This window comes from Podospora pseudoanserina, chromosome 3 (assembly GCF_035222485.1).
Source record: "Podospora pseudoanserina strain CBS 124.78 chromosome 3, whole genome shotgun sequence".
In the NCBI taxonomy this organism is placed as follows: Eukaryota; Fungi; Ascomycota; class Sordariomycetes; order Sordariales; family Podosporaceae; genus Podospora; species Podospora pseudoanserina.
The window spans coordinates 3645632-3670035 of NC_085922.1; the positions used below are offsets into that span (position 1 = coordinate 3645632).

General features: G+C 51.6%; 6 protein-coding genes across 6 annotated transcripts; 3 read left to right on the plus strand and 3 right to left on the minus strand.

Moving 5' to 3' along the window:
- Positions 1-161: 161 nt before the first annotated feature.
- QC764_310420 (uncharacterized protein) lies at positions 162-2650 on the minus strand. Its single transcript, XM_062946155.1, has 3 exons — positions 2569-2650; positions 1907-2392; positions 162-1843 (listed from the first exon to the last, which is right to left on the minus strand). Exons 2-3 carry the CDS (start codon positions 2145-2147, stop codon positions 609-611), a joined length of 1476 nt encoding a protein of 491 aa, XP_062802219.1. The 5' UTR covers positions 2148-2392; positions 2569-2650; the 3' UTR covers positions 162-608.
- A 101-nt stretch (positions 2651-2751) lies between these two features.
- On the plus strand, positions 2752-10987 carry QC764_311530 (uncharacterized protein). Its single transcript, XM_062946264.1, has 6 exons — positions 2752-6136; positions 6202-6538; positions 6900-7061; positions 7135-7679; positions 7737-8639; positions 8728-10987. The coding sequence occupies exons 1-6, from the start codon at positions 3181-3183 to the stop codon at positions 10713-10715; spliced, it is 6891 nt and encodes a 2296-aa protein (XP_062802220.1). The 5' UTR covers positions 2752-3180; the 3' UTR covers positions 10716-10987.
- Positions 10988-12384: 1397 nt separating this feature from the next.
- On the minus strand, positions 12385-15489 carry QC764_0058460 (uncharacterized protein; the record flags this gene model as incomplete). Its single annotated transcript, XM_062940480.1, has 8 exons — positions 12385-13199; positions 13262-13361; positions 13433-13564; positions 13618-14091; positions 14149-14199; positions 14251-15225; positions 15288-15331; positions 15387-15489. The coding sequence occupies 8 exons, from the start codon at positions 15487-15489 to the stop codon at positions 12538-12540; spliced, it is 2541 nt and encodes an 846-aa protein (XP_062802221.1). The 3' UTR covers positions 12385-12537.
- Positions 15490-15602: 113 nt separating this feature from the next.
- On the minus strand, positions 15603-16883 carry QC764_0058470 (uncharacterized protein; the record flags this gene model as incomplete). Its single annotated transcript, XM_062940481.1, has 2 exons — positions 15603-15644; positions 15708-16883. The coding sequence occupies 2 exons, from the start codon at positions 16881-16883 to the stop codon at positions 15603-15605; spliced, it is 1218 nt and encodes a 405-aa protein (XP_062802222.1).
- A 742-nt stretch (positions 16884-17625) lies between these two features.
- On the plus strand, positions 17626-19483 carry BLI4 (putative oxidoreductase bli-4, mitochondrial; the record flags this gene model as incomplete). The annotated part of the gene is made up of 3 exons (XM_062946263.1): positions 17626-18347; positions 18408-18686; positions 18740-19483. The coding sequence occupies exons 1-3, from the start codon at positions 18162-18164 to the stop codon at positions 19481-19483; spliced, it is 1209 nt and encodes a 402-aa protein (XP_062802223.1). The 5' UTR covers positions 17626-18161.
- A 381-nt stretch (positions 19484-19864) lies between these two features.
- QC764_311500 (uncharacterized protein) lies at positions 19865-24102 on the plus strand (the record flags this gene model as incomplete). The annotated part of the gene is made up of 2 exons (XM_062946262.1): positions 19865-20041; positions 20816-24102. 2 exons carry the CDS (start codon positions 19865-19867, stop codon positions 23675-23677), a joined length of 3039 nt encoding a protein of 1012 aa, XP_062802224.1. The 3' UTR covers positions 23678-24102.
- Positions 24103-24404: the final 302 nt, after the last annotated feature.

Below are 24404 nucleotides of genomic sequence, written 5' to 3' on the forward strand. Positions count from 1 at the left end.
CGTATTGTAGAAACCCCACACGACGCGCCCTACGGAAGGGTTCGGCAATAATTGCTACAAGTATATGATATCGAGATTCTGCTAAAATATGGCCAACAATGTGCCAGGACGATTTGTTCACAGTCACTCCCAGGCACATGTGCGTCACCTTGTATTTCCAATCGGTGCCTCGGGAGTTAACCCGTCTAGTAGAAGACAGTATTCCACACAGCCATTGTTGAGCACCATTCAAGGTATCTCATCACAACCCCGCATGGGCGAGAAGACACCGCAGGGAACAAAATGCAAACCGACTTGGGCAAACGTGTAAAAGCAAGTGTGAAGGGATGAAAGCGAGATGACTGAGGTGAGCAGGAAAAAGATCGAGAACATCAAAACACCGGAAAGCCGTATAGCTGCGAGAATAGTCCCAGTAGCCGACCCGGACGGTAATCTCCTCCTGCACGTAGTCTCGGGCAGCAATATGGACCCTGCAACAGTAGTTTCGGTGTGGTCGGTGGCCCCCGTGTTTGATGTGCCCCAGTCTGCCCGTCCATTTCCAGCCAAGAGGATCGAACGGGCGCTGACCCTACACCAACTGCAACAACTGAGCGTCTTCTCACCGAAACCTAGTAAGGACACTTCCCACAGTACCCGCACTCGTCTGCCGAACAAGCTGTGTAATCGGGCAACTCCTTCTCATAGTCGTAGCCGTACAGGTTGTCGTGGTAGTATCGATGATCTTCATCGCTGTCCTCCTCGTTGACATCAGTCTCGGGGTCAAAAGAGTCATGATCAGATCCCTGAGTTTCAGTCTCGCCAACCCCATCATCACTCTCATCTGTCAAGGCCCCACCCCGCAACCCCCACCGAGCCTTGACTGCATCAGAAAGCGCATCGTTCACATCCGCAAGCTGCTCACGTACTTCTAGCCCGCCAATTCCCGCATACCTCAGCTCCATCTTCTGGCCAGGCATGTCGGAGACAACCTCGATGATCATATCAATGAGACCCTTGAGCTGTGCAAGCTCAGCTTGGTGATCCAACTCCCAACGTTGGACATCCTCCCTGACGTCCTTGATCTGAATATCCGCCTTTTTAAACAGCCCCTGCGTGTGAAAGGCGAGAATGAACGTGGGGATTTGGGAGACCCATAGACGGGGCAGTTCCTCGGCCAGATGATCCTTCTTGTCCTTGGTGTAGATGCTACGGGTCTTGAGATCAAAGACTTGAGCTTGCGGGATAAGCTCACCGCCGAATTTGACATTGATGGTGGTCTCGGCTAATGTGGCAGTGGTCTGGGATGCAAGTCCCATGTCAGCTTCAGAGAGTAAATTCGCAAGAGATGTCTGATCCATGGCGGTTGTGGACGAGGTGCTATTGACCGAGGAGGGGCCTTGAGCATGGGGCTTGATGTATCCATCTGCTTCGAAGCGAACTAGGATGCGATGACCACCGAAGGTATATCGAACGATGCGTTGGTGCGAGACCGACCCCTTGACATCAGGCTCCCAGATGGTGTTGGCCTCGGGAAAGCTGTGACCGTATCCACGGACTCCGGGAATGATCTCGGTGGGTGTGTTCTCACGTCTCGTGAAGAAGACGGTATTGTGGATTTTTTCAACGAGGATTCGGAACGGCTTGTCTTGCCGGCGAACAAAGCGAAGGAGGTTGCCCAAGGTGCTTCCACAAGCCACGATATCAACCTCGGGAGAGATGTTGTTGTCTGCCTCCATGGCAGCGATAACACACGGCTCCAGTGGGTGCTTGGGAAACCGGGCGGCGTTCTTGTCTCGGAAGTAAGTCCCATTGTCTTCGTTGAGACGCGACGGAGATGCAACTGGAGCCCACAAAGGTGGCTTGGCTATCGTCAAGAACAAGCATTCTGTCAGCAACATCTCTGATGCACGGATAAAGGCAGGTTTACCAGGCACAAGGATCGTTGGTGCGGCTTCCTTCCCCTCAAGCCAGTTGTATGATGTGATGAGCCTGCAGTCGCGGATTGAAGGTGAGGCGATCTTGCTGTTGAGATTCATATCGAGATCAGATATCTCGATGGTTTGAACCAGGTTCCCCAATGGCGGAGGAGGAGATGCCTGGGCCTTCGAAGCGTCATCATACTTCCGGTTGAAGTAGCGGCTGCGAGATTTGTACCAAGTCGAAGTCATGGTATAGTGTTGGGCAATGGTGAAGATATGGGAAGAAGCGATGCAGCAGAGGGATCAGAATGAACGACGTATTAGTTCAATTTCAATGCAGGAAAGATGCTGAGGACAGAGTATAAATGATGGCTCACGCTGGTTGACCGGCGACTCGATGCCGTTGCGTTTGCACCTGGGGTGCAGTGCATACCCGTGTCGACTCACACCCCTTTATTTTTCACAGCGGCCCTTGCCACGAAGTAATTGAGACACTAAAGCAGGTTAACATACCTTGAAGGGTGGTCCATAGGTCTCTACAGATAGTCAATAGGCCTTAAAACATAGTTTATAGGCCTTTGAGGATAGTTAATAGGCTTTAGAAGATCATTCAAAGGGCTATGAATTTACTTTCGAGGTATAGTTTATAGTATAACATGGCTTAGCTTACTTTTCAGTGTCAACTATTTTGTGGCTAGGGTGCTAGGTTCGGCATGATGAGAGGAAAAGAGCTGGGCTGTAACGTGGGGGAAGTACACACCTCGGGCAGCTGTATTAAAAACGCCACACGGGAGGGAGCGGCTGCATCCCGCAGTGTAAATCCTGATGACCAAATCTCCAAACAAGGACACCAGGAATGTCAGGTAATTCAAAAGTCTGGCTTTCAGTGTTCCAGTCTTGCGCAAAAGATAGGCTCATTAGGCATCTTTTGCCTTCGATGCAGTGAGGCCCGCCGCCAACACAGCCCGAGACGCAGCACAACAAGCAATGTGATTCGTCGTGTCCAAATGTCGGCCGTCCTCGTTGGCCAAAGTGAGGCTTTGCGGGGCCGTTGACCAGGTCGCACAAAGCGGAATACAGCAAGTGGCATCATGGACCTATGAAAACAGGCATGCTATCCGTGTGCAAACAGAAGGGTATGCCTCCGGGTTTGAGAAGGAAGGAGGACGACGGGGCTTTTGATATCTTAAGGTAACCCCTTGAACATGATTGTGATCTTTTCTCCCAAAGTTCTGCACACAACTCTATCCATCCTCTTCATCCCACCTTTGTTGAATCAACCATGGCGTCAACCGACAACTCAGTAAGAGCCAATCGCCTGCGCACGCTCTTTCGAGAGACCGTTGCTGGGACTCGACCTATCAGGACTCCCCAGAGTGCCCAGCTATTCCTCGAGGCCGTTCGAGGTCAAGAGAACCCCAGTGCTTGCGTCGAAACTATCGTTGGGAGCACTGCCGGTGTTGACTCTGTCAGGGACTCGGTCCGAGCCGATTTGTCGTTGCGCTTCATGATTGCCAGTACGCTTCCATTCCTGCAGTACCTGTCCCATCCTGGCATCAAAGTTCTAGCCGACGGGCAGCTGTTGCGGCACGTCCTTTTGGCCATTGCGCAGCCTCCGACCGTATGGAATGCTCTGGTCAAGTTCTTCAAAAACCACGAGATCCCTGATGCCAGTCTCTGCGGCTTCGCTTGGCTGGCTCTTGAGCTTGCGCTTCTCCCACCCACCACCAACGTGAATGTGATTGATGATGTGAGGGCCATCTCTGAATCCAAGGGACTCCTCAAGTCAGAGGGCCATGTGACGCGCGAGTATGGCTACCTGATTCAAAAGGTGTTGCGCATTCGGGGCTCGCCTGAGGAAGGTGTTGTCGGGAATGCGGGACCCGGAGGGCGACACGACAATGACCTGGCCGACTTTCGAAGAATAAGCATCTATCCCACGACTGACGAGTTCCTGTCGACTCAGCTCCCGTTCTACCAGACGGCGGTTGATGTGCGCGAGACTGACCTGGAGAAGCGACCGAGTGTGCATCTCGACAACCAGTTTCGCCTGCTGCGAGAGGACATGCTGGCCGAGCTGAGGGAAGACCTGCAGGTGGCCATGGGCAGCAAAAAGGGCGGCAACAATCGGAGGTCGTTCATGCTCGGCCGACTGGATCCCGTGGGAATTGACGTGGGCAACTTGCAGTCGAAGGGAAAAGCCAAGCCGTGTGCTCTTTTGGTCAGGTGCTTTGAAGGGTTGCACTTTCTCGAAAAGATGAAGCCAGAGGAGCGGAAGAAGTACCTCAAGGACGAAACAAATCTCCTCCGCCACCAAGCATTTGGTGTTCTCTGTCGCGACAAGGAGATCTTTGGCTTTGCTTTTGTCGACCGCGACGTCGACAACCTCGCCAAGTCACCCCCCCTCGTTTCACTGCAGTTTACCGACGAAAATGGTCTTCGCAATGCCATCCTCGCTCTCACCCTGCCCAGACGCGAGTTTGTGCAGTTCATCTTGGTCGGCACCCCAGTCTTTGCCTACGAACCCGTTCTACTGGGCCTCCAACGATCCGCCGACATGCCTCTCATGGACCTGCTGGTAAACCCCGCGCTCATAGCAACATCTGGCTTCAGCATCCCCCCCAAGCTACGGCCTTTGGTGGCCCAGCTTGTCGAGGACAGTAGACATCTCGCCGGCGAGGGCACTGTGGACCTTGAAACCCCAACCGGCACCATCTCGATTGACAAGTCCCAGCTGGTGGCCCTCTTGACCTCTTTGACCAAGCCTGTGAGTCTCGTGCAAGGCCCTCCAGGTACAGGAAAATCCTTCATCGGCGCTCAGATTGCCCGTTGTTTGCACAAGGCGGGCTTGAGGATTCTCGTTCTCAGCTACACAAATCATGCCCTGGACCAGTTCATGGAGGATCTTCTCGATGTTGGAATTCCTGACACCGCCATGGTCCGTATCGGCTCCAAGGCGAAGTGCACAGATAGGACCAGCGCCCTTCTTCTTTCTGCGCAACAGGGCAGTTATAGACGCAGCCGGGATGGTTGGGCTATTGTCGACGATCTCAGGCAAAAAGCAACCAAGCTGGCCACAGAACTTCAGAAAATGCTACAGAGTTATTTACACTCACCATTTCGTTGGCAGGAGATTTCAGAATACCTAGAGTTTTCGGATCCAGATGCCCACTTCTTGCAGGCTCTTCAGGTTCCCGAGGGCGAAGATGGGTGGCGGCGGACCGGCCAAAAAGGCAAGGAAATCGAGGAAGACTATCTATTCAAGCTATGGATGGCCGGCCAAGGCCCTGGCATCTTCAAGAATAACATCCCTACCATTTCCCGTGGAATCTGGAAGATGCCTCACCCGATTCGACTGAGCCATATTGAGAGATGGACCAAGGCCATGGCTGAAGAACGACTACACACGTTGCAGGAGGTAGCACGCCAGTATGGAGATCTTCAGAGAGACTTGGAGATCCAGTTCAGTCAGTCTGATAATCAGATCGTGCGTCAAAAAAGCATCATCGGTTGCACCACTACCGGCGCTGCGAAACATATTCGTTTGATCCGTGCTGCTGAACCAGACGTCATTCTGGTGGAAGAGGCCGGAGAGATCCTTGAGAGCCACATTCTGACGGCACTCTCACCCACCGTCAAGCAGCTTGTTCTCATCGGTGATCACAAGCAGCTGCGGCCCAAGATCAACAACTATGCATTATCAGTCGAGAGAGGTGACGGATTCGACCTGAATCGATCCCTTTTTGAGAGGCTGATCCTTCAGGGAGCCAAGCACGCCACTCTTCAGAAACAGCACCGCATGATTCCAGAGATTTCCTGCTTCGCCCGCGAGCTCACATACCCTGAGCTTCTCGACGGCCCCAAGACAAGCGGCCGCGAACGCATTCGTGGGTTGCAGAATAGAGTTGTGTTTCTGAGCCACACGAAGCCGGAAGACATCGACAGAGCGGTCAAGGACCGCCGCGACCCGGGTGCGAAAGAAAGCAAAAAGAACCAGTTTGAAGCCGAGATGGTCTTACGTTGTGTCAAGTATTTCGGACAGCAGGGCTACAGCTCCAACCAGATCGTCGTCTTGACTCCCTATCTGGGTCAGCTGCGTGTTTTGCGAGACGTCTTCTCCAAGAACAAGCATGATCTTGAAATTAGCGAGATGGATAAAGCTGAGTTGATCAGAGCCGGGTTGATCTCAGAGGCCGCCGCCAAGGTTGACAAGAAGCCTGTCCGGATATCGACCATTGGTGAGAGCATCTTGACATACACCCACAGAAATATTGCAAAAGAGACTAACACTTGACGACCACAGACAACTACCAAGGAGAGGAAAATGATATCGTGATTGCTTCCCTCACGCGTAGCAACAGCGCTGGTGATGTCGGTTTCATGTCTGCCCCGGAGAGACTCAACGTTCTGATCACACGAGCCCGCAACTGCCTTGTTCTTATCGGAAACATGGACACCTTCAAGCAGAGCAAAAAGGGTAGAGCGGCCTGGGCTCCTTTCTTTGAGCTTCTGAACAAGAACGGCAATCTTTACGACGGACTTCCAGTCCAGTGCGAAAAGCACCCATCGACTCTGGCATTGTTGAAGGAGCCTGTTGATTTTGACAAGTATTGCCCCGACGGGGGGTGCACTGAGCTTTGGTATGTTGTGGCCCCGAACGTTCTTTTTTTTTAAAAAAAAATAAACAGTGGCAGGACCACTGTTCAGCATATCATCTTTCCAGCATTGGGTTTGGCACTCGGTGTAACATTGTTTGTTTTCTTTTCTCTTCCTTTTCTTTCTTTCTTTTCGTTTTACTTTCTTTTTTCTTTTCCTTTTGTGTTTTCTCTTTTCTCCTTCCCCCGCCCTCTTCTTGGTCTCGTTTTTGGTCTTTCTCTTTTCTTTCTTTCTTTTTTCTTTTGTATTATCATCATCACCATGTTGTGGCCCCTTGGCTTCTAGTCTATCTTGCAGCTCTATTATTCTGTTCACAAGGTGCAGGTCTAACCGGATTCTACACAGTGATACACTCCTCAAATGTGGCGTTCACAAATGTCGATCTCGCTGCCACCGCGTTGACGACCACTCCAGGACGGAGTGCAATCAACTCATCAGCCGAGTTTGCTCCAGACAGCACAAGGTGAAAGTGCGATGTGGGAGGCAGAATGAGGGATGTGTCAACTGGTATGTTTTCATCCTCCACGCGTCCATTGGTGATCACGTTACGCGTTGGAAACTTCAACTAACACAGTAGCAGCATCAAGGAGGATAAAGAGATGGAACGCAAGGCCAAGAGAGATTTGAAGCTGGAGGAAGAACGCAGAGCACGCGAGGAGGAGTACGCACGCACCTTGAAAGAGATCCAAGACGAAATTGAACATCAGAGGCGCGTCAACAAATACCACGCCGAGGAAAGGAACCGGAGCGAGACCATTGAACAGCAAAAGGCAGACCTTGAAGCGTTGAAAAAGGCCGAAATCAAGCTCCGTCAACAGAATAAGCAACGTGCAGAGGCGCAAGCCCAATCAAAGGATACAACCACTTCCAAGAGCACCAAGAAAACGTCAGCCAAGTCTTCCGAGGAGTCGACAAGTGAGTCAAAGGCAGAATGGGAATTTCTGAAGCAGTCGGAGCCAGGGACTTACAGCAAGGCACTTGATGAGCTGATAGCCATGATCGGGCTGGAGGATGTCAAGCAAGAATTTTTGAACATCAAGTCAAAGGTTGATACGGCCTTGCGGCAAGATGTATCACTGGCCAAGGAGAGATTCAGCTGCTCCATGCTGGGGAACCCCGGAACTGGTAAGTCACCCACGCCATCTTACTCTTCAGGTCTAATCTCTCTCTCTCTCTCTCTAGGAAAAACCACTGTGGCCCGTCTGTACGCAGAGTTTCTCACGGAGCTTTGCGTCATTCCGGGCAACTGTTTCGAGGAGAAGACCGGTGCAGGCCTGGCGAACATTGGTGTTTCTGGTTGTACCAAGCTGATTGATGGAATCCTCAACGCCGGCGGCGGTGTTCTTTTCATTGACGAGGCATACCAACTCACGTCCGGCAACAATCCTGGTGGCGCCGCTGTTCTCGACTACCTTCTGGCTGAAGTCGAGAACCAGAGAGGCAAGATTGTCTTTGTCCTGGCTGGTTACAGCAAGCAGATGGAGAGCTTCTTTGCACACAACCCTGGACTGCCAAGCCGATTCCCAGTCGATATGACTTTTGCCGATTACACCGATGATGAACTTTTGAGAATACTCGAGCTCAAGATCAACCACAAGTACAACGGTGCGATGGACTGCGCCGATGGCCTACGTGGGCTCTACTGTCGGATTGTGAGCCGGCGTATCGGGCGAGGACGGGGTAAGGAAGGATTCGGCAATGCGCGCGCTGTTGAAAACGTGCTGGATATCATCTCGAGGCGCCAAGCCAATCGTTTACGACGTGAGAGGAAAAAAGGTGTCAAACCAAACGACCTTTTCTTCACTAAAGAAGACCTTATTGGTCCGGAGCCTGCGGAGGCTTTGACCAATTGCGCCGCCTGGAAAGAGCTTCAAGGGTTGATTGGTCTTCAGTCTGTCAAGGATGCTGTTCGCTCGCTTGTCGACAGTATTCAACAGAACTATGTGCGAGAACTGGAGGAGAAGCCACCTATCGAATACTCTCTCAACAAGGTTTTTATGGGAAATCCTGGCACGGGCAAGACGACTGTGGCGAAGTTGTACGGGGCTATTTTGGTGAAACTCGGTTTGCTCTCCAAAGGCGAAGGTATGTATTTTGTCTTTTGGTCTCTACGGGCTTGGAATCTTTGAGTAACCACTTCAACTGTTCTGGGCGAGAAGCTAACTGTCAACAGTTGTGGTAAAGAACCCGTCAGACTTTGTTGGCGGTGCTCTGGGTCAATCAGAACAGCAGACCAAGGGAATTTTGGCGGCAACTGTTGGAAAGGTCTTGGTCATTGACGAAGCCTATGGTCTTTACGGAGGAGGAGGCAGCCAAGGCTCAGTCTCGGACCCCTACAAAACCGCTGTCATCGATACCATTGTGGCTGAGGTGCAGAGCGTCCCCGGCGACGACCGCTGCGTCCTGCTTCTGGGCTACAAGGATCAGATGGAGACAATGTTCCAGAACGTTAACCCTGGACTGAGCCGGCGGTTTCCCATTGCTTCTGGGTTCAACTTTGAAGACTTCTCGGACGAGGACGTTCGTAAAATCTTTGACCTCAAGCTCAAGAAGGCGGCATACCAAGCCACTCCCCAAGCCGTTGCTGTTGCCATGGAGATGATCAAGAGGGCTCGCAATAGACCCAACTTTGGAAATGCTGGCGAAATCGACATCCTGCTCGATGCAGCCAAGGCTCGCCACCAAAGACGTCTCAGCAAAGGCCAAGCGAAATCGGATAGTCTCTTCGAGGCCGTGGACTTTGATGAGAATTTCGACCGTGCAGACAAGTCGACTGCCAGCGTAAAGCAATTATTTGAGGGCACGGTTGGGTGTGAGGAGACTGTGAAGCTTCTCGAGGGATACCAGGAAACAGTCCGCACGCTCAAGTCGCTTGATATGGACCCCAAGGAGAACATCCCATTCAACTTTCTCTTCCGAGGTCCACCTGGCACTGGCAAAACGACGACCGCGAAGAAGATGGGCAAGGTATTTTACGACATGGGATTCCTTTCAACTGCGGAAGTGGTGGAGTGCTCTGCTACTGACCTCATCGGACAATATGTCGGCCAGACGGGACCCAAGGTGCAACAACTCTTGGACAAGGCTCTTGGGAAGGTGCTGTTTGTGGATGAGGCGTATCGTCTAGCCGAGGGACATTTTGCCAAGGAAGCCATGGACGAATTGGTGGATTCCGTCACCAAGGACCGCTACGTCAAGAAGCTGATCATCATTCTGGCGGGCTACGAAAAGGACATCAACCGCTTGATGTCCGTCAACTCGGGCCTCACCTCGCGCTTCCCAGCTGTGATTGATTTCCGATCGCTGACCGCCGATGAGTGTCTGAAACTTCTCTGCGAATTGCTCGGAAAGCAAAGGATGGGGCTCAAGAGCAGAGGCAAGGATTTTGATCTCACATGCCTTGTTGCAGCAACGGCTACCTTCAGGCGGGAGGTCATCGCCTACTTTACCCACCTCGCCGCCCAAGACAACTGGGCCAGCGCGCGCGATGTTCAGAGTGTGTCCAGGGCCATTTTCAACAAGATGTTGACAGACAAGACCGGGCTTGCCAGTGGCCGTCTGGTGCTGACCGAGGTCGTCGTGACTACCGAGCTGCGAACCATGCTGAATGAGCGGGCTTCTCGAAGCAACTTTGATGCGCCAAAGATCGACATCCAGGAGATACTCCGTCGATCGCAAGCCCCGCCGCCGCAGGGACTTCCCCATCGACCGGCTACGCGTACCACCACTGCCACGGAGATTCAGCAGACAAAGGTTGCAGCAGAACCGGTTGTTGAGGACAAAGAAGAAGAGCCACCCACTGTTCCCGAGGTCAGCACAACGGACCCAAACAACAAAGACTCTTGGATCAAGCGAGACGCAGGTGTCAGTGATGCGGTTTGGGAACAGCTTCAGCGGGATCATCGGGCGGAGGAGGAGCGTGAGGACGAATACAGGCAGCTGTTGGAGGCCAAGGAGAAAGCGACTGAGGAGGCGAGGGAGAGGATTGTGGCCAGGTTGTTGGCGGAGGAAGCTAGAAGAAGGAAGGAGGAGGCAATCAAGGAAAAGTTGAAGGCCATGGGCGTTTGCCCTGTTGGGTACCCGTGGATTAAGCAAGATACAGGGTACAGGTGTGCCGGAGGGTCGCACTTCATTGGGAATGTTGCTTTGGGAAACGTGTGAGGTTCCGGTGTTCACGCTGTACTCTGTATGACGCTGGCAATTTGTGGCACAAATAGGAACACCACTTACACCACTCAATGGCAACAGCCACTGCTTGATCAGGGTCGTGGATTGAGTACATCGTTAGGTATTTTTATCTACCTATCTAATTACGTACTCTACACAAGAGAAATAATAGATAAGCTGAGATAGGAACTCTTATAGCTCGGATAAAGCTAAAATAGGAGGCTTTATAGCCTAGCCAAAGCTAGGATAGGAGTTCTATCGCTTGGATAGAGTCTCATTGAAGTTTGGATTTATAATTAAAACATACGGTAGGAAGAAGTTATTGCGTCATCTTATTAAGCCAGATTGTCCTTTACTTTACTTCAAGTTTCCTGCCATTACCTCCTCGGAAACCTTGACCAAAGCTTCGTTGTCAGAGGTGCCGTGGTTACTAGTTTTGGACAACGTGGACGATCCGAAGCTTATTGGTTCCTACCTCCCTTCAACAGACTCAGGCTCTATCCTCATGGCCGTCAGAAATACGTCGACACATTTCACACCAGCAAAATAGACTTGGGTTGTTCAGCCGCTCGGTAGGGAGGAGAGCCCTACGCTTTTAATGAGTCAGCTTGCCCTTGACGAGGCGATCGCCAGCCGAGCGGAGGAAGATACCAAGGCAGCAGGCGAAATTTGCAAAGAGCTTTACGGCTTTCGTTTGGCTATAACTCAAGTCGCCGGATTCATCACCCACGCATATGGCGGCACGGAGAAAATTGTAACTAAGCTTGTAGTTAAGTTGTATTGCAGAAATTCAAAAGGGCCGGTTGGTGTCGTGAAGCTATGGTGTTGGACCCGTGATAATGGTGAAGATATGGGAAGAAGCGATGAAACAGAGAGATCAGAACGTCTCCCCATCTGACCTTTCTATCATCAATCACTCCTCATCCCAATAGATTGTGCCTACCTTGTAACCACGCTCAAACACGCCCGTTTCGAATTCTCATCACGCTGGTCATATCTCAAACTCCATCGCTTCACAAAGGTCCTCATGTACTACATCATTTTCATAGAGGTTTTCAACCATCTGCATCAAGGTTCTCATACACTCATGCTTAAAGCAAGGCTCTATTCATCCCCCTTGCGGACTCGACTTCTTCACCATCCATCATCAACAACAACAACCTCAACCACTAATCCTCACAAGGTTCAACACAGTACTCAACCCTCCCAACCCATCAACATGAGCGAGAACAACCCCCCTCTCAAGACCCCCAGTCCCCATCCTAGCCCTACAAAGGCGAAGATCACCATTTCTGCCTCCAGCACCGATGTCCTGTCAAACACTATCACAGCTCGTGACGAGGACGCCTCCGAGTCCGACTCCGATTACGGGAGCTTCCCGGATTTCAAATACAACGACGGAAACAAACCTAAAACCCCAGCTGTCGCGGCTTTGGAGTAGAGTTCCGGCAACACACGACGTTGATGACCCAGCCGCGGCGTGGCACTGGAGCCATTGCCCACTGTGATATTGGTCCTAGCTGTAGGGTCTAGAATGGCGGGATGTCGACAGCGTTGGAAGAGAAACCCCAGAAAAAAAAAAAAAGAAAAAAAAACCGTGTTGATTTACATTGCATGATGTTATGGAGCCGAGCTTGGGGGTTCACCGAGTTGAGCTGGCTGTCTGGAATTTGTAGTAGATATCAGTGCAGCTATGCGAAGAACGTTTTCCAAAGGTAGCAATCCAAGATTTTGTTCTTTTAACATTGTGAGACCAGCCATAGTGACACCCCGACACGCTGACAAAGTTTCCTCCCTGAAAGGTTGCAAAGACGCCCTAAACATTATTATCAGACCCCCGAACTGTAAGCCCTGCAGGGCTTCCACTTCCATCGTCCCCGTTCAGCTGGCTTCCGTTCATGTCTTGCGCAGATCTGTTATCTCTCTCTTCATGATGTGACACTCTTGGATGGGCGCTAGTCGATCCACAAGCATTGGGTGACGTGTCGCGAGGCCATGTGCTCACTCGAAGATGCGGGGACTTATCCCGTCGCCGTTTATCCCAGGACCGTCGACCCGTGGTATTGCGTCGCTGCTCCTGTCCCATTTCTGTGAAGAAGTGAACAGTCTGTATTCCATTCCCATTGGCATGCCTGGTAGCTTTCCCCTGATCTTTGTCCTCATCTTGGGAGTCCTTTCCGTCTCTGCCTTTCTTTCCCTTCCCGTCCTCTTTCTGCTTCTTCTTTTGACTTCGTTGGTTCCGACGCAGCTTCTTCGCCCTCCTCACCTCTTCCTTCATGTCCTGCACCATTTTCTCCGTTTTCTGCATCATCGAAGTCGAGCACCACTCATCACTAAAGGTGAGCCAGAATCGATAGAGACCGGAGTATATAAGCACCGAGGTGGTGAACAGTTTGAACAGAGACCATATGAAGGCGCGAAGGAGGTTGGAAAAGGCAATGACTACGGAAAGGAAAATGACGCCAAAGGAAATGGGCACTGCCGTAGGTTAGGCCGGGAAACTACAGAATAATCCGTAGAGGACTTTGAGGGGATCTTACAAATGAACTTTAGTTGCTCCCATACACTCCATGGATTATCGCTGCCGCCAAATTCGTAATTGTTCATGCCAAATATCGAGGCAATAAATGACAAGGGGAGCTATTGCCGCAGTTAGCCAAAGCGTTTCCTTAGTCGCCATAGCTCAAGTGTCACGAGTTGCAGTTACTTACAAAGATAATAGTGATGACAGTAAACATCATGATAGCCCGCCCCTGGCGAACTGCCTCTTCGGCTTGCTTGACCGATTCCCATGCCTGAACGACACTTGCCTGTTGTTGCTTGAGAGACAGAAGATCGGTGACCTGACCTCGGAATTAGTGACTTGTATGGCGGGATAGTAGCTGGTCAAACTCACACTTTGGGCCGTACTCTCAGCCCCCTTCTTCAACCCCTCAAGCTCATCAAGTCGATCGTCCACTTCGGCAAGAAGTTCTTGAGACTGCATTCGAAACCACAGAAGCTGGTCGCGCTTCTCCTCCATTTTGATATACTTTTCCATGTTCTCGGTGGTACTCTGTGCCCTTCTTGACATCCCTCGGTCATGTTGGACAGCGCCTTCCTTCCACCGGCCGTCGGGATCGAGAATGTGCTCTACATGCTTGCAAAACCGTTTGATCACCTCTCTCTGCTTCTTGTGAACATGAATCATGATGTCGAGCTCATCAATGATGTCCTTGACCTCTCTTTGCAGCTTCCCTTCTGGATGAATGTCCAAGAGGGGCACGTGCAGGTCAGAGGAGTCGATGTACTTGGATCTCGAGCGGTAGATTTTGGATGCCTTTTGTGTCCAATGCCAGACATGTTGGAAGGATATCGTGTGTTGATTCGTCTTGCAACAAGTCTAAGTAAAAGGAGCCCGCCAAGAGTCTCAAGAGGACGAACTTACCAAATTACCAATAGCTTCTGAAAAGATGTCCATCACCTGTGGTTGGCTGTCCTGCGACAGGATTAGCTGAAATCACTCAAAGATTGCTGAAGGAAAACAAACCTCAGTTTTGGTTCGATCAAAGAAGGTGTTGCAACATTCGTCTAGGATGATCAGAGCCAAGTCATACACCGACCTGACCTGATTCTTGCGGGCAAACTTCAGCCTTTGACGGATAGACTTGTGCACCCCCGAAAGATCCTGCTTGTTGAACCCGTAGCGCTTGGGAAATGAGGTGATAATTGTCTTCTCGTCTAAAACCCACATCCAGAGCTGATCGACCATCACGAGCTGAGAGATTTTGCGAATGTCACTCCGGCAGTGCTCACAGCCATGTTTATCCGTCTTGTCCCAGTGGTCAGTCCACTTCAGTGTGACGTCGACATTGTCGTTATCCGGGCTTTGATGGAATACTGCCTTGAGCCGGCTCCATGGACCGGACTCTGTTGTAGTTGGCTGTGGCTCGAGTCGGTGACAAAAATCCAGATTCATATTTGTTCCCCGATAGACAACCTGGTCCCTGTCTCGGACCTTGGTGGTCTTCAAGGTCCAGTAGTAGGACTGATCAAGCGTTCGGCGGGGGTGAAGAGGTGGATCATGGTACAGATACTTCTCCAGCATTCGTTGGTCTCGATAAGTAGATATGGCTTCGTAGAGTCTTGCCGCGTCAATCAGGTACTGTCCGAGAGGATTGTTGATCTTGAGCCTGCCATTGTCATCTATTTCAATCCGCTGTTTGCTTCTACCGACAGAAACAAGTCTGTCCATCAAATCAGCCAGATCGTTCACACCTTGTGACGGGGCCGTCGAGCGCTTCTGGTCGCCGCTCTGAGTCGTCTTTTCATCGTTTTGATCCCTGTTATCTGTGTGTAATATGCGCTTCGCACCCGGCTCCAAGTCCTTCCTCTGTTCTATGCGTGTCTTGCGTTTCTCGTAGGCAATGTTTTCGTTTCTTTTGCGCTGCTGCTCCGACTCGATATCAATCATCTTCGCCATCTTGTTTCTCATTCTGTCGGTATCCCAGTGTAGATAGGGCATCTGTATCGAGACATAGGGTCAGTGATACTCGAGCAAAGGTGTGGAAAGTTTGGTTGACGGACGAAGAGGACTATATTCTTTGGATTATCTTCAATTTCGGTAACCTCTGCAGCAATGTCAGGGTGACTTTTCTTGGGTTTCGGATGAATGTCATCACATACCAGACGATATTCTCTCACAGAGAGGTCTCATATGTCTCGCATGCACAACACCACTTCGAGCTCCATGTTGCTGACCACGCCAAAATTGAGGCCTCAGAAGCATCTGAGTGTGTGTCTTGACAGATCGATCCCTTGATGCGTTGCTGAGGTCAATGTTGAGATGGCTTTCACCATAGTATCTAGCTATCGCTTTCTAGGATTGGGATAAGTCAATGTTCATTCATCAATAAAAGGGAAAGCAGACTGTACCTCGACCCACTATGTACCGGGTTAGCATCTCAGAACAACGCACTTTAGCAGCGGTTAATCAGGACAACTCACGTGCATGTTGTTGGACGGCAGATGGAAATATCGTATTCTTGTGGGGTCGTCGACCTTGATAACATCCCTAGCAAGAATACTAGGCCCCGGTGCGGGAGATGACTCCGAATCTCCGTCTGCACCAAGAACAATGTTCATAGCTAGACGCTGGTCCGGAAATCTACCCTTGAATCTTGGATCTTGAAGTTCCTCCTCGTAAGGTTCGAGATACTGAACATGCGAGCTCTGTGTTGGTGAAAAAGTCGGTGCTGGGCTAGTTGTGCCGTTGTGAAAGGTCTCCCGTGTTGGTGACGACGTTAGTGTCCTTGAGCGAGGATCCGTGGTGGGTACTGCGTTTAGTGCTGTAGATGTCCAGTCCTCGGCTTTCTTGCGTGTGTACTGAATGAGGTATGCGTTTACATCTCGCTCGAGATCGTACTCTGCCGATTTGGAATCGGTTGCCGGTGTGCTTTTGCGAATGCGTTCCACTATCTTTCCGACCTCTTCCCGTCCGGGCTCTGGTCTTGATTCGGGGTCAACATTAGGGAGCCGTGCTGCTGTACTGGGTGGATTCTCGGCGATTGGTCTATTGCGCTTCCATGCTTGAACCTTCTCCAAGCCGGCCAGATATGACGTTGATCTCCTCCAATTCTTCCCACTTTCTTCAACACAAGTCACAAAGTGATCGGTTCTTGTGATGTTCGTTGATTTCTGCAAGCAGGGCCCGCTTGAGCCTGCTACAGGGGGCGAGCTTGGTACTGTTCCCTTGACAGCCTGTCGAAGGATGTCGGTTCTTCTGTACTGAGCTTCAATTGCGACAGCGGTGCTCTCGATCGTCTTATCTCTACGCTTTTTCGCGGCTCGTGTAATCTCATCGTCTGAACGCTTTTCATTTTCGGGGAGCGATTTCAGATACTCCTTCTCAAGGAGGAACTCATGCTGCCAGATAGGGCTGTTGTCGGGGTCAAGAAAGTAACTGGCACGGTCTGCGATGTTGATGCATCCAAAATAGTGCTTGGTGTGATCTCTGATAGCCTCAGGAGGGTGGTCCTCGGAAGAAAAGCATGTCGGGGGTGCGGATTCGGAGTCAAAAGCGCGTGTGACTGAGTGATGCCCCGGCTTTAGGACACCGGGATTCTGGCTCCTTGCCTTGGAGGCCCGACGCTGGTAATGCTGGTGTAGATGTCGAGATGCCATCGTGGTCTGCTAGTTGTTTCGAGTCATAGGGCATAGGGCTGAGTAGATCTCTCTCCATGGGAGCGACGGCTCTATATAAGGAGGTCCGCTGTACGCAGGCCGACATATTTGCCCGCTGGCTCCGACAGGTTATATGGACGAGGCTCTGGATAAGCCGCTTGACGATCGGTGAAGTGATGGTGAATCAGGGGATGGCGCAAGAAGTTCACGTTCGTAATTGGAACCTTGCATGTCCCAACATCTCGGACTGAGTGTAGCGGCCAATCGTGCGGGCAGCTTCGCGACACAGCTGGGCATATTGGGTGATGGCGGCGGCGTAGCTTCTGCAGTTCGTCCAAACTAGCAATTGGCCAATAATCTCACTAATGCTCCCAGCCGTGTCACAAAAGGAGAGGCGATGGTGTGGTTGCACTCAGGGGAAGAGGGTGTTGTCGACGAGGCTCCGGAGAGACTCCAAAACCGGATAACAATTCAAACATGGAAACACGGTGACGAGAGTGTTACCAGAAACAGAATGCGAATTGGGAGCTGAAGTCAACGGATCTTGATGGATGGCATGGCGAGGCTCGCAGTCGCCGTCTGCTGTCAGGCAGCCCCTCCATCCCCCGCCAGTTGTAAATTCTTATCTGCCCCTCACTTCACACATTAATTCCCGAATCAATCGATCTTGATTTTTTTCCAAGATCTATCACAGCTTTTCCTGTCTCACCCCGGCTATAGCAGCTCTTTGCTTGGGCCAATTTGCGATTTCTTCACCATAGCATTTATGATAGTCAATCTCGGCCTGCATGATTCCTACCTTAGCTTTCTGTTTTTACGATCCTGCCGGTTATCTTACCTAGGAAATTACCGTTTTCTGGGCTATTTATTGCACAGGAGCCTTGCAAGTTCTGACGTTGAAGAAGCCCTGACGGGAATCAGGCTCATCTCATGCATAACTATATACATGGCTCCAACAGGCATTAGATGAGTGTGCACAATACTCCCCACAGGTATTAATTGTTCCTGATAACTGTGGGAAACGAAGAATGAACAAACGTTCGGTGATTGAGTCGCAATCCACCAAAGCTCAGAAGTTGCCCCTGAGCTAACGATATGCAGTTCCTGACACGATCCCAACCGGGGCGGGGAAGCTCTTCGGATCAAGATACGTCATGCATTCAGCTTTGACGGCCTCGCGAGGGCGAAGACATTGATCACATAAGAGCTGATTCCCTCTTTGCTTTCTCCAAGGGGATTCTGACGCGTTCTCGGAGGATTTGACGTAATTGAGAGGAAATGGCACAACGATTGGTGGCTCGACGTGCCAACGCGACCCTTTTGCCTGCTCCCCGTTGCACCGCAAAAATCAACCCATTTACTGGCCCTGCTGTTGTGTTTGTGTGTCACCAACCGCAAGCCCGAGCCATCAAATCCACGGCTGTGTCCAAAGGCGTGGTGTCGTACACGATGCAGAAATTGGGGGTAGGTCTTCGCATGCCTACCTACACTGAAGAAGGGAGACTGACCAAGCTAAACGTACAGGATACGCTCGCCGAAAACTTCGGCGGAGCATTCACGAAGCTCGGCTCCCGACAATTCAAGCTCGATGATTGCCCTGATCTGACCGGAAAGGTGGGTGTTGTGACGGGAGGCAGCCAAGGGATTGGGTTCGGCGTGGCATATACCCTCCTCAAGCACAACATCAGTAAGCTCTACATAATTTCCGTCAACAAGGAGGTCTTTGAGGGCGCCAAAGCCGTCATCTCCGATGAACTGGGACAAGACAAGGCTGCCCGGATGGTCTGGATGAAGTGTGACCTTGTAAGTTGTCCCTTTGCTCCCGTGTTGACACTCACTGAGAAAAAACAACATAGAGCGACTGGCGGCGGGTCAAAGAAGTAGCCGAGATGATCAAGCGCGACAATAACCGGCTCGACATCCTCGTCAACAACTCGGGTCGAGGCATCATGTCAGCCGAGCTCACCTCATATGGAGTGGACAGGCACATGGCAGTCAACCACATGGGCCACGTCGTCCTCACATCCCATCTGCTACCCTTGATGCAAAAGACAGCCGAGGAAGGAAACATTGTGAGAATCAGCAACCAGAGCTCCAATCTGCATACCGGTGCTCCCAAGGACACCAAGTTCGCTTCGCTGGACGAGATCAACCAGGACGTCGGACCCAATGCGCAGTACGGAAGGAGCAAGCTGGCGGGGATACTCTACTCGCGATACTTCAACCGCAAGGTAACGCAAAATGGGCACCCAAATGTGCTCATGAACGCTACACACCCAGGCTTCGTGAGCACCAAGCAGAGTAGGGACGATATTCTCGAGCCGTATCCCTTGGGTGGGTACGTGATGAAGTACGGCATAGAACCGATTAAGAAGGATCAGTTTGAGGGAGCCGTGCCTACAGTGTTCTGCGCAACCAAGATCAAGGATTCAGGCCAGTATATCTGCCCGCCTTGCATCCCTGAAGAGGGCAGCCAAATGTCGCAAGATGATGAGCTGGCGGATAGATTGATGGAGTTGACGAGGAATATCATCACTGAGAAGACGAGAATGGACTCGGTGGAGAGAGGATGTCCAATGGATGATGTTGTTGTACATTAATGGTCGGTTTTCGGGCGTTGAGCAGTCCCTTTTACCCCTGAGTTCAAGTCAGACCAAGATCTTCAATCAGCAACGACAGCCAAGCAGCGAAGGCGGGGGCAAAAAACTGCACCATGCAGGTTATAAGGGGATATCAACCACCAACGAAAGCGGCGTAGACAAGAGGTCTCAAACGGAAGAATTTATTTGATGCTGGCTATTGGTGAAAGACGTTGCTGCATATGCATTCGAGGGAACTCAATGGCAACACACACTGCTCGACATCCCAGAACGAAACAATGTTCATTTGTCGATGATGATGATGTGCCGCGCTCTGACCGCCTCCAGCAGCCTGAGTGGGGTTGTATTCGGAACCAGCTTCCAGCACACTGGAACCGAGTGATGGTTGTTCTGATTGGCCGGTATTTGAAACGGTCCCTGCCGAGAAAGTTTGCGAAGGAGGGGTCACAGCCCGAAGACTGTCCTGCTCAGCCCTATGATGGAATTGAGATGATGGGAGAGGTGGGATCAGAAGAAGGGCCATTGGTGTCGAATCCGATCCTCAGGAGCCGGTACTCCGTGTGTGTGGTGAACAGCGCAATTGGAGATATGAGGTGAGCAGTGGGGGGTGGAATGGGCTCAACGTCAAAGCTGCGGTTCAAGGTGACACCCTGCAGCGACCCACTGGTGCCTGCACGCCACATCCAACGCTAAGCCAGAACAAGCATAATCCTTAAAGTCCCTGGAATTCATTGGCTCTGCCCCACGCCAATGGAACAGCAATTGACTTTGACTTTCATTCCTTCCTGCCCGCCATTGCTTCTTCTTGCAACAAATCCTTTTATTTTTTGTTGTTGTTTTTTGCTACTTCTCTGCAAATCCCCGTTGCCCTCGGACAATCTCTTCTCCTTTTTCCTCTGACTCATTGTTGCATCACGGCTGGTCCTGTCTCTCGCTGATCTCGAATACCTCATCGATTGGCCGCTCGTTCCTCGTTCCCCGTCTTGCGTCCTTCGTGTCACCGCCATTGTTTCCTAGCCATCGCGACTTGCTCATTCCTCAAAGTTCCGAGACACAGTCGCACCAATCTCACTTTTCCTCATGACTTGAAGGCTTCTTGGGGGTCCAACGGCTGCGATTGCCACCCCTTTGCAAAGAGGTCAGGGGATTCGATAAGGCCTGGTTCTGGTTGTGACGTTGGAAACAGAACACATACCGGCATCATCCTGGGAACTACTTACCCCTTCCTTTATATCGAACTGACTGGTCACCTTTGTGAGGTACGAAACGCGAGGGCTTCGGCCGTTTGTCGCCGCTCGCACCTAGCTGACATCGGCAATCGACCCACCCCAGCCCTGGTATCCAAAACAGCTTCGTTTGTGTCTGCCCAACATGAATGGCCATGGCACACAAGGCCACTTGGATGATCCAGCTCGGGCCCCTCCTTCTCCTCGTCCCAAGACAGGCTCCCGAACCAGCTCCAGTTCCTCTTCAACAGTGCAAACAACTTCCACACACTCTCACCGATACCACCATAGCCGTTGCGGCGAACGAGCAAAATCGCACTTGTCGCGAGAGCTTTCCGACGGCGCGAGTCTTGCCGTAACTCCAATGTCTGCCTTGTTGCAAGAGAGATTGGAGCGCGAGCGGAGGGTTGAGAGCGAGCGCGCGTCAAGTAGGACAAGCAATGATCTCTTTCGTTCTACCGTCGACAACCGAGCGATCCGCAGCCCGTCCCCCGCAGATAGTCGTCCAATCTCGAGCCAAAGCTCAGAATCGGCTAGGAAGAAGGGCCTGGGAGTCAAGGAGATGGAACAGACTCTTTCGAATCTCCACAAGCAGAACTTTGACCTGAAGCTTGAACTTTACCATCGGCGGGAAAGGCAGACGGTGTTGGAGGAGAGCTTGGAAAGGTTGGAGCTCCAAAAAGCCGAGACGGACAAGATGAATGACAGGCTTGTTCACGAGCTGGAGAAAAGGGACAAGGCAGTTGAAGAAGCTGTCAGCATGATTGTGGTTTTGGAAGCCCGGGTTGAGCAGTTGCTCAGGGAGCGAGAGATGGTCCGGCGAGTTGAGGTCCAAGGATTGCCAGGCGCGGAGGCAACATCAAAACACAAGGTCCTTCTGCCATCTGGGTCCGACGAGGTTAAGACCCTCAATCGAATGCCCAGTTTTGTCTCTGAGCACAGTGAGAGCACCGAAAACCTTCGAAATGTATATCTGGGGGCCCGCGGCAACGTGCCCAGTCTCCCAACCATGCCCGAAGCCACCCCTGAGACAACCCGTGGGAGTGTCAGACTTGACAGTCCAACGTTGAGCATTTTGAGTGAAAGTTCTTTTGTGAGCGTATATGGTCGGACCAAGTCTCCAGACGCACCATCGCCTAAGGAAGAGAGTCCCTCACTCATGGACACGTCTTGCATGCAGCGCATGCTTGCTCTGGAATCACCAACCAGAGTCAGAAGTGCCACCCCCAAGAACCGTCCCAGCATAGCCCGCGCCATCTCGAATGAATATACGCATTTCCACACCATTACCGACGTGATCGGGGCCGGAAGTTCGCCTCTTCGTCAGTTGGAGAAGGTGGAAGTCAAACGTCGAGCCCTCCAGGATGCCGCCAGAGCACAAACCACAGCCAACGACTTCTCCCCCTTTTCTCGCCCACCATCCTCCATGGCTAAGCGTAAAACGAAACAGGAAAAGAGGGAGGCTCTGAAAAAGGTTCTTACGCACGGAAGTTTGACAAGCGAACGCGGGCTTCCTCCAACGCCTGATACCATCTCCACCACAACACTGCGGCTGTACAAAAACTCCAATGACACCCTATCCCACGAGCCAAACCTGACAAATGAGCAGAGTTATCTGGCTCTGTCGGAAACAACGGCCTCGCACCATTCAGTGCCTGACGAGCACGGCACCAGTCTGGAACCTCGCACACAGACGACGCATACGCAGCCAGCATCAACGACGGCATTTGACAGCCGCAAAAAAGCCGGCAAAAATGAAGATATGGACCAGCTCCAACGACCCCAATCAACGAGAGATGCTTTGCGTCAATACAAGGGTGCAGGTGACGCTGAATCGACCACGTCGAGTGTTGACACTTGGCTCCAAGAGGGCATGAAGCCACCAAGAAAGGCCCCGCTTGATCCCATGAGTTCTGTTTCGCAGGCCCATCCAAACTACAGGGCAGATCGCGCTTCACCAGATCTGTTCTCCTTCCCATCTTCTACCAAGGGCTGGGCGACCAACGTCATGTTTGGTTCGCTGCAAGGTGCAGGATATATGGGGGCTGGCGGGAACGGTTTGCCGCACCCGCCAATGGCTGACACTCTCGATGCAATTAGCAAGTCATTGACCAAACCTGTCTTTAGTTCGGGGGTATTGACACCGACGCTGGACTCGCTCAACTCTGCGCCTCCGCCGCCGAATCGCAGGTCAAGTCTACAGGCCAAGACGGGGGCCGACCTCTCGGGAGCCGCATCAGCCTCCCCTGCGCGACCATCCCCATCGTCAAAGATAAAGATGAGTGTTGGAAAGGGAAGTAGAGCAAGAAGCAACAGTATAGATATCAGGCCCCCGTCTCGCCAGCTCGCAGATATGGCTCAAGGTCGAGCAATGACAGTGCCACCGAAACAGGCTCATCAACCGCCGCCTCCACCCCGAAAGGTTTCGCAGAGTCATCCGGACACACAGGGCACACCACCACAGTCCGTATCAAAGCAACACCATTACCCTCCAACCGCAAGCCAGGCCCCCGCTGCTGCCACCCCTGGTCGGCCTAGATCGCGCGGACTGAATCACTTCTTCCGTCGCTCCACCGGCTCGGCCGACCCACCCGTTGCGACACCATTCGCCGCACCGGCTGCAGACACGACCTCAAAAGACGAACGGCCACTGATTGGAATACCTTCTTGGGGACGACGCGGCTCGCTCGTTGATGACGATCGGGCTAATTCCAGTGCCACGCCACCGCCTATCTTGAGGAGTAAGACTCTAGAAAGAAAGGTTGAATTTGACGATGATGGGGGAGGGGTTGAACTAGAATTACAGGGCAATGAAGGCGCGACGGTGGGACATGTGCACGACAGCGGGGGGACAGCCGTAGAACGGGGTGGAGGAGCGCCGATTGCCAGTGGGGGAGCGCCTGTCGTAGGTGGTGGGAAGCGGAAATGGCTTAACCTAGCAAGAGTTGGGAGCCTGAGGAACCGTTGAAGCTGGTGACAGTTGCGAGGAGGGCGGGTGTTGACGAGTGAATAACAAAGGGGAAAAGGCACTGCGTTGTGCGCATCCTGAGCAGGCGTATCTTCGCTTTGAAGTCAAACATAGTTTTTTTTGGTATGGTTTATCTGATATCGATGGACGGAAGAATATGTTTATTGGTGGGGGAGTGTTACTGTTTCAAGGCTCGGATTCAAGGCCGTGTGGGTTCAAGTTATTGGCATGATGAATGATGGAAAGACTGAATGAAGAAAAAGATGAAGGTGGCATACCGGCGAGATGGTAGATAGAAACGGATCGACATGTATGATACCTACCTAACATTGAATTTTGGGATAAGATACCAACGTACACTGTAAGAGAACTCGAAGGATTGGACCCAGCGTACATTGTCGTGTTCAAGGCCTTGAATGACCCCGGCATTGACGAGGCAATGGGTGGAGAAGGACTGGTGTTCGGTATCTCTGTTCGGGACAGTGTGTGTAATAACGGTGTCTGCTGCTGCACAGACAATTATGTTATATTGGTGCTTGTTGAGGAAGAGGAACACGAGAGTTGCTATTTAGGTAGGGTACCTACCTTTAGTTTAAAACTGGGTTTCTCATTATAGATCCGAGCTTCTATAGGCCTCTATCTGAACCGTAAGACTTCCTATCCCAGCTTTAGCCGAGCTCTAAAGCGTTCTATCCTAACTTTAGCTAAACTATAAAGTTTCTCAACT

What these genes read in the sequence shown, in the direction of transcription:
- QC764_310420 (XM_062946155.1), bottom strand. Translation starts at nt 2,147, where the DNA reads ATGACTTCGACTTGGTACAAATCTCGCAGCCGCTACTTCAACCGGAAG. An exon ending in ACCAACGATCCTTGTGCCTG is followed by an intron (nt 1,844 to 1,906) that starts GTAAACCTGCCT and finishes TCTTGACGATAG; the next exon opens with CCAAGCCACCTTTGTGGGCT.
- QC764_311530 (XM_062946264.1), top strand. Translation starts at nt 3,181, where the DNA reads ATGGCGTCAACCGACAACTCAGTAAGAGCCAATCGCCTGCGCACGCTC. An exon ending in GGGGGGTGCACTGAGCTTTG is followed by an intron (nt 6,539 to 6,899) that starts GTATGTTGTGGC and finishes GATTCTACACAG; the next exon opens with TGATACACTCCTCAAATGTG. An exon ending in AATGAGGGATGTGTCAACTG is followed by an intron (nt 7,062 to 7,134) that starts GTATGTTTTCAT and finishes ACACAGTAGCAG; the next exon opens with CATCAAGGAGGATAAAGAGA.